At 40.4% G+C, this 16,065-nt stretch overlaps 1 protein-coding gene across 2 annotated transcripts in view; it reads right to left on the bottom strand.

The window, feature by feature from the left end:
* Window positions 1-12,634, bottom strand: part of LOC134538492 (exonuclease mut-7 homolog) — a 55,070-nt gene extending 42,436 nt beyond the window's left edge. The window contains exons 1-4 of one of the 2 annotated variants that reach the window (XM_063379861.1): window positions 12,497-12,617; window positions 4,646-4,901; window positions 3,356-3,528; window positions 487-624 (exon numbers count right to left, since the gene is read on the bottom strand). In XM_063379861.1, the coding sequence (XP_063235931.1) occupies window positions 487-624; window positions 3,356-3,521 (304 nt within the window). In that variant the 5' untranslated portion in view covers window positions 3,522-3,528; window positions 4,646-4,901; window positions 12,497-12,617. Of the gene's footprint in view, window positions 1-486; window positions 625-3,355; window positions 3,529-4,645; window positions 4,902-12,496 lie in introns of both variants that reach the window. The other variant, XM_063379860.1, reaches the window with a different exon arrangement.
* Between the last annotated feature and the right edge of the window lie 3,431 nt (window positions 12,635-16,065).

Genomic DNA, 16,065 nt, shown 5'->3' with positions numbered 1-16,065 from the left:
AACAAGAAGAAATGTAAATTACATTAGAGCATAAAATTTTTCTTTTTTCATTAAAAACCTAACATATGACTGGCAAAGAGTACAAACAAATTTAACTACAATAATTATCATCTGCATTAGTGGTAGCTGCAAATTTTTTTTGGGATGGGGGGGTGGGGGGAAGAAATAAAATCTACTTGCTGAAAAGTCTGCATGATCAGAAGAAATCACATCTCTTCAGAATAACGACAGACCATTAGGGATCAGGATCTCCCCGGTTTACTTGCACATTAAATTCTCCAAGTTATGGTTACAATGTTGATAGCAATGGTATTTCAAAATGTTTAAACCTAAAAAACTCAATGGACAACCTTCTAAAGTATAGTTGGCTGATAGTCATTGTTTTAGGAATTAATTTTTTTTTTAGAAGACTGCAAAATAGGAGAGGATACAATCCGCATGTTTATGAGAAGTGGTACCTTAAATTTTAAGATGATTTGCACATACTTGTAAACGGCAGTGACTGTAGCTTTCCTGCTTGAAGATCATCACACTGCAGCATTAAAGAAAGAACAGCACTCGGTGGGTCCGCCACTGATGAGAAATAGTCGTACAGCATACGCCGAACCACATCACTTTTCTTCCCTGTGAAGATAATTTTATGATTCAGGAGACCGTTCCCTTACTTCAGACTAACAGGCTAACATCCACGGCACGGCCACAAACATCAGTCTGTCTGGGCCTGATTACGGAACAGATCTCGGTTCCCGAATGTCGCAACTGTCTTGTCTTAGGAGGCCTACTGTCTTCGCCTGTGCCGTCGTCATTGTTGTCCGCCTATGTTGCTGTCGTGTTGTCCAGATTATGTTTTTTGTATCATCGTTGGGTTCGTCTGTTCGTCGCTGTAATGTTCAAAGTTGTTTTTTGTCTGTATTTTCTGTTATTGTTACAACTGTCTTTGTCAACCCACTGTTTGTCTGTGCCATTTTTTTTTTGACTAATTCCTTCTACTATATTCTCTGTACTATCTATGCATTCGTACATTTGACATTGGCTGATTTTGGCTTGTTTGTGTATTCATCATTCCTGTCCATTCTTGTGGTTTCTCAGTGAAAACCAGCAATGGCTAGAGACCTGCAAAATTCGCGGTTTCGATGGCCTTCAGGATAGACTGCACATACCCATGTACACTCGGGCAAATAACGCAAGTTCATTGGCTGCCGACTTGTAAGTCGTCTCAGCTGGTTTGTCTGTGACTCAATCCTTCTTTGGTTGAGGGTTTATAACTGGTTGACATTCGTCCAGATGAACAGTAAGCCAATAGCAAAATTATCTAAGAGGCATATGTGTTTAAATTCTAGCCTATCACTGAATGAATCCGCGAATTTTGCAGGTCTCTAGCAATGGCGTATGTCCATAAAAATGTTTTTAAATATATCTTTCCCACTGCAAGAATCATTCAAAGAACAAACAGCAAATCCCTTTGACAAAAATGAAAAATTTATAAAAAAAATAAATATACATGCATGTATTTACTATACCTTATTATACCATATAATGGTTGCCACAGAATTCCCAGATCAAATTTCCCTGAAATTTCTACGCATCCTTGTTCTCAGCCCTCGACTGCTAAACCGTCGCACTCCCATGGCGAGGGTCATATTCTCAATTTCAACACCCGGCATGACTCATAATTATGAGTGCTGAGTCTGTAACCAGGTGGTTCGGAGCCCACTATAACCATGGAGGTCCCGACGTCTCAAGTCTCTCTGCATGGCCGTGCTTCATAAAACTGCGGTGCGGCTATCCTGACTGATGTTTTCCATCATTTCCCAAAATCACTGCAGGTAAAAGCTGGGATGGTTCCTTTCTACAGTCTTACACCAATTTCTTCCCCAATACCTGTACTTCTTGTGCCTAATGATAGTACTAAAAACGAGCAAAGTCGCCGCTCTCTGTGCATTGTTTTGTAACTGCCCACCACACAACATGGGTCACATGCCTTCAGGCATTTTTTACAGCTATGTATGATTTGTGTGAATCGGCTGTGCTTTAATATAAGTATTAAATGAGACTTACTACATGCATTCACCACTTTACCAGAATGGGAGAGTTGGGGTGATATATATAAGTCGTGTGGGGGAGCTGTGCAAGTCATAGGCACCAATAAAATAGATTGAGAACAATCTCATCAAGCCATGTGGGCGACGTCACACCTTGAGACTGTCTCTAGCCGTGTCTCTATACCCGATACGTAGAGACAAGATTTTATGGTTTTATTTTCTGGCCATTTTCATTTTTAAAGCTGGTTGTATTGGTGTTATTTTTTATGAAATCTGTTTATTAAAAAAGATAGCATATTACTGAACAAAAATTACACTTAATTGTTCCATGATAATTATTTCATCAAAATAGTGTCATTTTGACTGATACATAATGTACTTTTACAATATAATGATTTGTAATGAGCACTTTTAACTATTTGGAACAAATAAAATAAATCTGTTTGGTATTTTTGTGTTTGAAAAATGTACTAGCACCGTAACTTAAAAATGAGTAACTAATAACAGTTGCAAGGTTAAAAAGAAGTAAACTTTTAAGAATTTTTTTTTTATAAAATGTGGTACAACTTTCATTGAAATTAATATACCTCTTTAACCTTGATATCCACATATTCCGGACCAGTTTTGGAAAGAAAAATTATGTTGTTAGTAAATGAAAACTTGTTTTAAAGACAATAAATCACTTTCAAACAATTTTTTTTTTTTTTTTTTTTAATTTTTTTTTTGAAGAACTGTGGTCTTCCCGACAAGCTAGTTTTACTGACTGACAATGCGCCTTCACATCCGTAGTTTTGATAAACCAGCTGTAGTTATGACCCACGCAGAAGAAGTAGCAAACATAGATAAATTGATGGTTTATTCTGCGAGTCAAGCCGAAACGTCGCCAAACGAGCTTCTAAGCTAAAGCGGATGTGAGATCACACTGTTCGTAAGCGATACACAGAACTAAGGCAGCAAAACTCACAGCATTTTTTACTACCGACCAGCTTGTACCTACACTGTGTACAGTTTTTATTTAATTATTTTATTTTTTATTTATTTGTAATTTGTCACATGCCCACCAACAGTCGTAGACTTTAGTGGTGGGCACTACATGCAATAACAGGGACACAGTTATCACTACCAGTGTATGGACTCCCACCTCTGTCGGTACCGTAGGAGGGAAACATCTACAGATGGCCAGCATTATGTGTTTTCAGGTGAATCTGTGCCGTTAGTAATTTTAAAACTTCATTTAAATATTTTAGGTAAGTACATACATTCCCTGGATAACCGGGATCTGCCCCGGGTAAACGAGGTCCTGCCGCACTCACACGTCATCCACAAGCGCCGGAGGTCGTTCAGCCACCGCAGTGTCGGTGCGTCCAGGTCCTCCCGAGGGGGGAGGGAGAGGAAGCTCGGTCGCTGCACGTAGCCCGAAGCCGTCCCCCCGCTGTCGTAGTTCCCACCCAGCCGGAAGTCATCTTCTTGATAGGACATTTAAAGTCTGCAACAGACACGGCAAATATACCTTCCAGTTCTCATGACAAGCCAACACAACGAGATTAATTCTTAGATCATGAAAAATTATGAAAATAATTATGAAGCTGATTTTACAATAGGTACAAATGTGGTTTTTTTTACATTGTTTTTATTTACTATTCTTGTAAATAACTGATTTGTTAATAGGAGATACTTATGACTTAACATTTTCATTTTTTGTACTACGCAAAAAAACTACACACATTCAATTTTTTTTTACGTAACTTCCAAAGTCATGAAACATTATTTATCATGATCATACTGAAAACTGATTTTTTTTTTTTTTTTATAATTTGCATCAGGGCTGGGCTGTCACTTGTTTGGATGTAACTTATTACAATAACGTTTGCTTTATTTTTGTAAATAAAAATTATGAATTAACTGTATAATCACTACGCTTCGAAAGTAACACACTACAGTTACATTTACTTTTAAGATTACTTTTTGCGACACAATTCCGTAATTAAAATATTTACAAATCAAAGTAAGGAAACGTAAATAGAATATTTATCAAATTTATTATTTTGTTATAATAGAATCTATCTAGCTTTTGTAGTATCACAAAAGTTGCAAATCAAAGTTTTTGTCAATTGGCAACTATGATTGGGTCGGAGACACAAACCACCAGAACTTAACACTCTTTCAACAGATGTGCTGACTGCCAAAGGCATATTGTATTTTACAATTAGGTATCCTTTTTACTTTAGGTAGGGAACAGAATACAGACATACTAAATACAATCTTTATTTTGATAATAAGTGGATAACTAAAAATTTGCAGAAGGATGTCTGTTTTCACTTTCTCAAAAAATTCATCGTCACTGTTAGATGAATGTTGGCCATCAATGGTACAATCAAAGAGAAAGTGTTCATTTTTTGAAAGCACAGCATTTTTCTTCTACACATTGTTTGACTTGTCTCTTTAGTAAAGAAATATGTTGACAGTATCAGTAATGACAGGATGAACCAAGTAGCGAGTTAAAATTGTTGGCGAAGTACACTGGCAGTCACTACCATAAGCCCTAAGTTAGCTACTTTGCTACTAGAGTTTACATTTTTGCAGGTGTGGCACAGCTGGCCTACCCTCCGAAGCCGTACAGAGTGCGGCCCTGCCTCTTCAAGGCATACACGACGTCCATTGCGGTGACGGTCTTTCTCTTGGCGTGCTCTGTGTAGGTGACAGCATCACGGATCACGTTTTCCAGAACACTTTGAGCACGCCTCGTGTCTCCTCGTAGATGAGGCCCGAGATGCGCTTCACTCCACCGCGCCTGGCCAGCCTACGAATGGCCGGCTTGGTGATGCCCTGGATGTTGCCACGCAGCACCTTCCTGTGACGCTTGTAATAGTAGAGAAATACATGGATCGCCAGGAGTAAGTTGTGTAGCTAAGGTTGGCAAGAATGGACAGTGAAAAGATGGAAGCCAACAAGGAAGTGTGTGTATTCTATAATAGTATTTTATATCCAGTGCAATCGTAATAAAGAAGTATTGAACAAAGAATATGAGGTCTCTGTTTAATTACTATAAATAGGAAGTACAAGTGTAAATATAACATGGCGCAGTCGGAGAAGAGTCAACGTGTCACGAACGGCAAATAGACACCACGCGGTAACGATAAGGTATTGCAGAGCAGCGTGCCGAGCAACGCAGTCAACATCACCATGAATAATTTGAAACTGCCTAATCCATTGCAATTTACGGAAAATGCAGCGGAAAATTTTCGGAGGTTCAAGCAACAGTATGAATTGTATATGCTAGCGTCGGGGTCCACGAAGCAAACGGCGGAGGTGCAAACGGCGATTTTACTGACAATAATTGGTGAAGAAGGTTTGGAGCTTTACAATACATTTGAACTGACCGAGGCAGAAAAAAATGACCCAGTCAAAGTCTTAAGTGCTTTTGAGAACTATTGTGTTCCGCGAACCAATGTCAGTGTGGAACGGCATGTATTTTTCAACAGGGACCAGAAGGAAGGGGAAAATATTGATATGTATGTAACAGACCTGAAGAAACTAAGCCGGAATTGTGAGTTTGGGGATATGAGGGACAGCCTGATAAAAGACCGAATTATTGGGGGTCTGCAAGACAGGGAAATTAAAACCAAACTGTTAAACACAGACGACTTAACCTTAAACAAGTGTGTCCAGATATGCAAAAATGCAGAACTAACACAACTCCAGTTACAAACCGTATCCCGAGGGGAAAACGTGGCAAGTGTGTGCAAAATCAAACAAGCCAATATGTCTCAGCAAGCACAACCTTCAAGATCGGCGTATCAAAAACAATCCAGGTATTCGGGGCCTCCACAATCAAGATCAACAGAACTTTACAGAGATGGAGAGGAGAGCAGCAAGCAGATGCCACAGCGGTACGGAGGAAGAAATTGGAACCAGGTCGAGGGCAATGCTTTTAGCTGTTCGCGATGTGGTAAGAAGCATCCACCTATGAAGTGTCCAGCATATGGAAAGATGTGCAAGGTATGTAACAGACTAGGGCATTTTGGAATAGTGTGCAGATCAAACGTCAATTCCGTACATCAAGTGAATCAGCAAAGCGGGACAGTTGGGGTAAACAAAATGAGTGATCAGGACAGGGAATTTAACGGACAACAGAAATGGGACGGGAGTCAAGTACATGAACAAGTATTGTTATTAGGTCAAGTTTCATGTGTGCAGAGTGAAAGTGCAAACAGTAAGGAGGAATGGGTTGAAAAAGTGTTAATTAGGAATAGGTATGTCAAATTTAAATTAGACACTGGAGCACAGGTAAACATAATCACAACTGAGGAGGCAAGGCACCTAAAAATAAAAATGGTGCCCCCAACAGTAAAATTGGAGAATTATAGTGGTCTACCAATACCTGTAGTAGGAAAGTGTTTCTGTTATTGTAGATTTAAAGGAGGTAAGGAAGGTGTGGTGGAGTTTCAAGTTGTAGAAGGTAACAAGAACGCTCCTCCAGTGATCGGCCTACCCACTATAAAACAATATGATCTGGTGAGGAGAGTACTAACGGTAGGTACAGTTGAAAATAATGGAGCACAGAAATGTTCTAAACAGGGCACCATGGAAAGAGGAACAGGTAGCTCAGGGTTCATAGATAGTTTAGATAGCAATGCATTGCCTGACAGCGTTAGTGAAGTGTTACAGGAATATAAGGAATTGTTCGAAGGAATTGGGGTATTTAACTATACATACAAAATAAAGGTAAGGGATGGAGCAGAACCACACGTTGCAAAACCTAGAAAAATACCATTTCACTTGCTAGATGCACTGAAACAGGAACTAGATAAAATGGAGCAGTTAGGAATTGTCAAACCAGTGACAAAACCGACACAATGGGTTAACTCCCTCGTGGTGGTCAGGAAACCGGATAATAGTCTCAGAATTTGTATAGATCCATTTAAATTAAATAAGGAAATAGAAAGAGAATACTTTCAATTGCCCACATTCGAAGAGTTAGTCTCACGAATGCCGGAAGCGAAGGTGTTCACAACATTGGATGGTTTCAAGGGTTTCTGGCATATCAAATTAGATGAGGAAAGTCAGGATGTAACAACATTTAATACACCATTTGGGAGATACCAATTCACTAGGCTTCCATATGGGTTAAGATCGGCCCCAGAAGTATTTCACAAATGCTTTACAACCATTTTTGCAGGCATATCAGGGGTGGAAATTTACATAGATGATTTGATTATATGGGGGAAAGATCAAGCGGAACATGACTTGAGGTTACAACAGGTACTACAAAGAGCTAAAGAAAATGGAGTAAAATTCAACAAGTCAAAATGCAGGATCAGTTCTTCAGAGGTAACTTATGTTGGGCACAAAATCAGTTCCAACGGCATAAGCCCTGATGAGGCAAAAGTCGAAGCAATTAGGAACATGCCCACACCTAAAAATAAGAAAGAATTAGCCACTTTTTTGGGAATGATCACGTATGTATCAAAGTTCATCCCTCAGGTAAATAAAATTAGTCATCCCCTGAGAGAAGTTAATAAACTGCATGCAGCGTGGCAGTGGAATGATCACCATGAGCAGGCCTTTAGGGAACTTAAGCAAGTGTTAACAAAAAACCCAGTACTACAGTACTATGACAGAAATAAGCCGATAGTTTTATCAGTCGATGCGTCTAGTCATAGCCTAGGAGCAGTTATCCTTCAAAAGCAGTTGCCAGTAGTATATGCAAACAAAACACTTAACAAAAGTGAAGAAAATTATGCACAGATTGAAAAAGAGTGTCTTGCAATACTCTATGGTTGTGAGCGCTTTCACCAATATCTGTATGGAACCAAGTTTGTAGTACAGACAGATCACTTACCTCTCATTTCTATTTTTAAAAAACCCTTAAATGAGTGTCCGTTGCGATTGCAAAGAATGCGCTTGAGGTTACAACCATATGAGTTTACCCTGGAGCATGTCCCGGGTAAAGATCTCATCATCGCAGATGCTTTGTCGAGGCTAGGGGAAAAGAAATCACAGAATAGTGATGTTTGCCAAGAAATAGAAGCACACGTAGGGCTAGTAATAGCTAAGCTGCCAGTCACACAACGTAGACTAGAACAGTTTAAAGTAGAGACAGGTAAGGATCCAGAATTGCAGGCAGTAATACAGCTGGTTAAAAAGGGTTGGCCAAAAGACAAGAAAGAGTGTGCGGATGTCACAAAACCTTACTTCATGGTGCAGGGTGAGTTAAACGTAGTTGATGACTTGTTATTTAAGGGAGAGCAAATTGTAGTTCCTAAGGCCCTACGGAAGGAGATGCTGAATCGGGTGCATTATAATCATTTAGGTATATCTAAGTGTAAACATCGTGCCAGACAACATTTGTACTGGCCTAACATGGGTCAAGAAGTAGAGAATGTGGTGAATAATTGTGTAATTTGTTTGAGGAGCCCAAAGAAAAATGTCAAGCAACCAATGTACATGAGAGAGGTACCAGGTGGTCCGTGGCTGGCTGTAGGCACGGATATTTTCGCTCTCTTCCAAAAGAATTATGTGTTGGTGGTGGATTACTTTACTAAGTTTGTGGAAATAGAAGAACTCCGAGATATGTCTAGCGAGGGTACCATAGATAAATTAAAATCAGTTTTTTCTCGGTATGGGATACCGAACGTTGTGTATAGTGATAATGGCCCACAGTATGCCAATGCGAAATTCAAACAATTTGCAGAGGAATGGCAGTTTAACCATGTCACCTCCAGTCCACAATATGCACAGTCAAACGGGCTAGCAGAAAGACACATACAGACAGTTAAGCGGATGTTAAAGAAAGTCGGGGTAGAGAACAAGGATGTCAAGTTAGCAATGCTGGAATTAAACAACACTCCGCTAGAGGGAAACTGGAAAACGCCAGCAGAAATGATGTTTGGTCGTCAACCAAACACCATGCTGACAGTGGGTAGAGATAGTCTGGAGGTACATCAGGCAGACAAGGCAAAGCTCATTAGCAGACAAAACAAACAACAGGAGTATTACAATAGGGGATCAAGAAGGCTCAAGCCTTTCAAGCCAGGCGATAATGTATTCTATAGCAGACAAGGGGATCAGGAAAGGACCATGGGGCAGGTACTGGGGTACTCCTCCAAAAGACCACGATCTTATGTGATTATGACCCCTGAGGGCAAGCAGGTTGAAAGAAATAGAGTTCACATACATAAAGGAACTAACAATTTTGAGTTCAGAGTTAAGAACAGGATCGACGAGGGGGAAGGAGGTGAGACAAACAGGCAGGCGAGGGGAAGAAGGGAAAGTATAGACGAGGACTTTAAAGGATGGGATCATGAGAGTAGGGAGTTTAAGGAAACAATACGGTGGGATCAACATAACAATCAGATGTTACACCACGATGACAGTCAGTTAGCCACAGCTCAACCTGCCACCACTCTCACAACACAAAGTGGACGTCATGTACATAGACCTAAGTATTTGGAAGAGTACTGTTAAGAAAGGGAGATGTAATAGTAGAGAAATACATGGATCGCCAGGAGTAAGTTGTGTAGCTAAGGTTGGCAAGAATGGACAGTGAAAAGATGGAAGCCAACAAGGAAGTGTGTGTATTCTATAATAGTATTTTATATCCAGTGCAATCGTAATAAAGAAGTATTGAACAAAGAATATGAGGTCTCTGTTTAATTACTATAAATAGGAAGTACAAGTGTAAATATAACAACGCTTAGCACCACCTTTCCCCAGACCTTTTCCGCCCTTTCCGCGCCCGGTCATGTTTGCGTGCTCCTGTTTCAGCTGGGAATCACCGACTCTAGGCTAAATTGCCAGTTGTACCCTATAATTCAACTGCTCTAGTTTGGAATGGCAGAGTTTCTCTCTAATGCACATACTCTGGGCTAGCCTCGTATTTGTACCCCCCAATTCAACTGCTCTAGTTTGGAATGGCAGAGTAATCTCTAATTCACCTGAAATAGGCTAAAATGGCAGAGTTACTCTCTAATTCACCTGCACTAGACCTGATTGGCTGTTGTACCCTATAATTCAACTGTCAATAGGCTAGTCCGGCAGAGTTACTCTATATTTCACCTGCACTATGCTGCAGTGGCAGTTACCCTCTTGCACTAGGCATACAAATTCATTTTTGTTCATCAGGTTACGTGCTAAACAAAAATCCCTGTCAAGGGTTGACGCTGGGGTTTGGATGCACAGTAGGAACTTACATATTTTTATTTTTTATTTCTATTTACCTTCCACTGTGTCACAAAATACAAATACAAAATATGCACGTACTTATACATCAAGAGCCACAGAACAAAGTTTCTGCGCTGAAAAACATGGTTTCAGCCACATCAATGCACAGGCAACCCAACATAACAGAGCAACTGTAAAAAAAATTGAGGCGGTCACGTCAATGCACAGGTATTGTAATATAAACTATAAACGGCGAACTCTAAAAAACAAGGAGGAATATAAAGACACTGTTTTCAGGGTAAATAAAGGAACGTCCCTAGTGTTTGAAAAAAATTATTTTCAATTGTTATTACTATTTCTGAAAAGCCGTGACATAAATATTTTACCAAAGAAAGCTTTTAAGACTATTTAATTATTTTATGTTCAGAAAACTGCAACCAATTAAAATTTTACATTTAATTTTGCCACAAAAAGAGTGTATTGATCACCGCTGGGTAGTTTCCTATGGTAGCACTTATCCAAAAATACAGTAAAAAAATTCCAAAAATTGTGTTTTTGAGTAGATCTACTGCTCGTCCTGTGAAATGTGAAATATTTACAATTTACCTCACCTACCTGGCCAATCGTACGCACCAATTAGCAGTATTTAAAATGTAGCTATTATAAACAATTTTTTACACCTTTTTACTGCATTTTAAATACAGTGAATCTAACCAAACATAGGCAGTATTTTAAATGCAGTTAACCTAACCTGACCAACCATTCAACAAATGATTTTACAGTACTTTCAAAATTGCCAAAATTACCTAACCAACAGATCAAAGCGATTAAATACCAAATATTACTTGAATTATTGTGATGCAGATTGGCGGTTTTGTTAAGCAACTACTTGAGTAAAGTTTAAAATTATATTAATTACGGAAACAGTTTTTTACATTGGTTTTAGGTTTGTGTGTGAATGCAACTAGAAAGAAAGGTTATAAAGATTACTACCAGTTAATTGCATATGAAGTTATTTAAATATGTGTTGTTTGTAATTTTCAGAAGTACCTTATTTTATTCACATAGTCAGATGAAAACAGAATCACCTAATTGCATTCGTTGTTCATGGAATTTTAATGATTTTGCAATCAATATTTTTCTGGTTTTAAAGGCTTTTACCCCACAATTTCCCTCAACATCATTATCTTGCCCACAAATGAATTTCTCATAATTAAGTAAGAATTTCAAAATAATTTCTGGGTAAATACAGGAACTATTATAGTGCTCTAATTTGAATTTGGTTGTTTTACGCTAAGTGAAAACATCTATTTTCTGGGAGCAGAAATTTGTGGTAGTTCGTAGTGGATTTGTGGATTCTGCAACATTCTATTTACTGATTACCAAACATTGCTTGTGTTTCTGTGAGTGTCATGCGATGTGTGCACATTGGTATGGTGAGCAAAATCCTAATTACATTGGGTACTTGGCTGCATTCTTATTTCATCAAAAGTTCTAGATTATCGCAAACATTTACATTTTATGCTAACAGTGAAAGAGATTTAGGGCACATCTGAAATAGATAAGTGTTCACAATTATAAGTTTTTTTTGTTACATGCAAATACCGTGATCATGGCATTGGAATATTATGGCATGATCTTGTATGTATTGTGCATGATGCTTGCTGTTTTAATTCAGTACCTCTCGATGGCATGGTATTGTACGAAACGTGGTAGTGGCAAATGGCCTTTAAGTCTGCAAAAATTATGTTTTTTTAGCTAACTTAAAATGAGTAAATATTTATATAAAATTAGTGCATTCCCTGTAGCATCAATGCTATGGCGATTTTAACAATTTTTCAATCAATATTTTTCTGGTTTTTCCTGGCTTATAAATCACAATTGCCCTCAAATTCACTACCCAGCCCACAAGCAAATTTCTCAGAATCCAGTAGGAATTTCCAAATGTTTTCGTGGTACATACAGGAACATTTGTAGTAGACTAAAACACAATTTTCTCGAATTGTTTACCTTAAGTTTTTAATATAGAAAATAACCAATAATAATATTGCAATAATATTTGTTTTTGGTGTTATTATTTATATGAATTTTGAATGATAGTATTTGTCCAATGCTTTGAGCAAAATATTACGAATATAAAAAATACTGGATGCAAAACAAACGCTAAATTCGTCAGCAATATTACTTGAAATAGTAATAAAACGCCACCGTGACCAAGTGTTTACAAATAAATTATTTTGTAGAAGCACATGATGATAGGAAGAGACTGCATTCGCTGATAAAATATTTACCGCTCCAACAATTCCCAAAAGAATAGAGAAAATATAATGTTTAAAAACGTCAGATTTTAAGTGAACACCAATTTAAAAACAAAAATGTAAATAAGTAGCTTATTTATAACTTGTGAACATATCACAGATATAGCTACACACCATAGACATAGACGCCGGGAGCATGGTCATATAAATGCATCCTTTGCCTTTCTGTGTCTCATCGGCTAAGTGAAGCTCGAGGTTGTCGTCCCGCTAACCCTCCCTCGTGGTTCGACGCCCGGCTGCTCAGTTGTCCTGGGTAGAGTGGGGTTCGGCCAGTGTGGCCAAGGAGGGTCAAGCTCAGACATATAATTATTCACCACTAGTCTGTGACGAACACCCGGTTTATTAATGTCGTAGGCTGGTCGACTAGTCCCTGACAATGCTGCTGTTCTGCCGGCTACTCAGGGTTCGGTAGAGGGGGGTTCGGACCGCGTGGCCAAAGGAATTAGTCTCCAGAGATGAAATGAGAACAACTCAACTAAAGTTTGATGGTCCTTTATACTCAAGACGCTGAACACTTTACATGGGGCCGCCGCGTTTCCGCCTGTGACTATTTCTATGTGGGTCGAAACCCGGTTCCGCGCACTAATCTGCTTAATAAAATTACGGGACGTCCCGCCCGTAACGACTATTACTCCCACAGTAAGGAATAGAATTCTTATGACCCGCGCGCGATAGGATGTCTGTCTGACGGTACAGCACACTGGCCAGAAAGTAATGAACAGCACAGAACCTATGACGGTGACTGATCAGTTTGAAAAATGAACCGCGACTCGCCAAAATTGAGAGCAGAACTCACGTGGGTGCTAATAACAAGATGAGAGCTCACGACTGAATAGCAAATTAACAAACTTGACTGCAAAGTTGAAAAAACGTCTCCGCACGGCAAAAGTCTAGAACCTCTGCTAATACGCCCGCTTTTCTCACCGTCCCGGAGCAGCGTCACCAACACGTCCGTCGCCTCTCGTGCCGGGTCCACGACTGCCCTCCCACTCCCCTGCCGCGCCTGAGCGCCCGCGTCTACCCCCTTCTCCGCGAGCCCGCGGAACACGCTGATTGGTCACAGGCGGAAGCCGCGGCCTTGGCGCCCGGTGAACAATTAAAACTTATAAAATACAAAACCCTTCAATACAAAATTAATAAAATAAAATATAAGCAAAAATATGTACAAAAATGTAAAACAAAAATATATTTACAATAAATAATATGTCAAATCCTGTAAAGAAAACAAACGTCGCACGTCACCGTCACTTGCGTCGCACAACACACTCAAGAGATGGCGCTAGCGAGTCATAACGGCCTGAAGGAGCTGGGGAGACACTTGGGTCGACGTCATTAACACAGGACCCTGTACATGGGGCTGTCCCAGCCCCGCCTGCGAAAGCCTAGTTTCACGCACAGCGACACGAGGGTCCTTCTCCTGACCGGATACTTGGCATTACTTTCAGGATAATCTGCACCGTACTATATACGAATTTAAGCCTGTGTTACATTAGGGGGTCCCTACGCGCAATACATGTCCTAACACCCCTCTGGTTTCAGTGACTCTACGTCGTGTGTCCCGGCAATGTCCAGAGAAGTGGCACGATACACACACTAGGTTGCAAACCACTATGTACAAATGCGGATACTTCAATCCGATATGCCTATATATACACACTGAACAGCCCTCGCGCTACTGGTGCCTTCTAGCTCTATGTTTTATAGTTCGGCGACATCCGGAAGTGTGGCGCAATGCTGACACACTATGCTACAAGCTGTTATGTACAAACGTGAATGCCCCGCAAACTTCTATGTACAAATGCAAATGCCCCCAGTCCTCGCCACATGTATACGAACAAGATGAGACTCGTGCTACGACTGTATGCTGCCGCTATGCTCACGTCGCGATGCCGACGTCCACTTACTGACTCGTTGGCTCACTGCTCAGCGACCGTCTCGAGGCACGACTGCCTCCTGTCACGTGACTGCTTCTCGTGCCCGCCCGGTGATGACTAACTCCCTCGCGCTCTGGCGCGATGCGCGGCTTTTCATCCTTCCCCCTCCACGCGTCAAGCGCCGACCCTGACGTGTCGGAGACGGATGTGACGTAGTCGCCCAATGAATAATGGTAATAGTACAAAACATAAACACTTCAATGATAAAAATAAATTTGTACAATAAAATTAGATTAATAAAGAATATTTACAATATTCGTCCCACTGTAAATACAGTGTCCATCCTTTCCAAAGAAAGTTTATCTTCCGCTGTTGGTTCCCCTGACGCACGAAATCCCCCCCCCCTGCCCTAGACTCACCGCACTACACTGTTCGGCGCACTCGTGACACAGGGCAGGAGAAGGTGTTGGTGTGGCATAACGGGCTGTGAGAGCTAGGTGGACACTTTGACGCTACTCCCGCTGCCTGTCTAAGTTTTTTAAGCAGTTATTGATTTGAAAAGTGATCTCAGGGTTTTTAACGGGGGTTCGGCCTCGTGGCTGCAGGCAGGAGCGCGTCGTAGTTCGAAACCTACCCGGGCTGTTCAGGCCACCCAGGACGCCTTATGAATAAATAATAAACTGGTTGACACGACACTGCACTTTATTGAGAACCGTTACACACACTGGTCCAAGTACTGGCCGCGTCTGTTGTCTGACCGTCGTGGCACGCGAGTATCTATTCGTAGACGATACGCGCGGCCAGGATAGTTTGCCAAGTGGTATGTGCGGACTTCTACAGTGGCCGATTATCAACGTGAAAGACGTGGCGTATAGTCACGGAGTTGCAATGTTGCCGCAGCTCATGCAGAGATTGACGTTATTATGTACGACAGCACGTACGAATGAATGTTCTATAGTTAGTTGCAATCCAGCCTGTTGCAAAATATTAAAAGTCCCGAAAAGTACGTGGGTTCGGATAGATAAGACATACAAGTTACAGTCACTAATTAAACAGTTAAGACGTGATTAGAATGCACATTACAAGTTACACATTTAAATACGGTGAAAGTTAGATATGTAAATTAATGAGTAAGAACTCGACACACGTGGCTGGCTGAGAGCCTTCGATGATAACGATTACTTGGCTGTGGAAGCCGTAAAACTGCGTACCTCAATTACGCTGTCCTTAAAATCTGGACATGGAAATACATAATAAAAGCAAAACTCCCTGTTGGGATAAAATGATTAGTTAACGAGTCGCACGAAATAACGTGCGACTGAGTGGGGTCTGCGCATAACTGGTAAAAGGATTTGAAGAACATACACTATTGCTGAGACTTGGATGTAGCGCGAAAGTTGAAGGCTCTGCGTTCGCGGAGAGACCGACCCCTGCGAGCTCCCGACGGTAGCTGAGCGAGGAGGAGCCGCGCACCTCCACTCCAAGGCACGTGAAGCACGGGAAAAAAGCTCCGACCAGATTTGGACTTAAAAGACATATTTCACAATATATGGTTTTTGGACAATTGTACATAATTTCCCTTGAATTAATTATCTTTTAAATTGTTATTAAAATGGTTGTTTTTGATTTGAAAGAATAATTAATGATTTAGTTTAGCGCATTGCCACA

This window comes from Bacillus rossius, chromosome 13 (assembly GCF_032445375.1).
Source record: "Bacillus rossius redtenbacheri isolate Brsri chromosome 13, Brsri_v3, whole genome shotgun sequence".
NCBI classification, from domain to species: domain Eukaryota; kingdom Metazoa; phylum Arthropoda; class Insecta; order Phasmatodea; family Bacillidae; genus Bacillus; species Bacillus rossius.
This window is presented reverse-complemented; position numbering and strand designations above follow the sequence as displayed.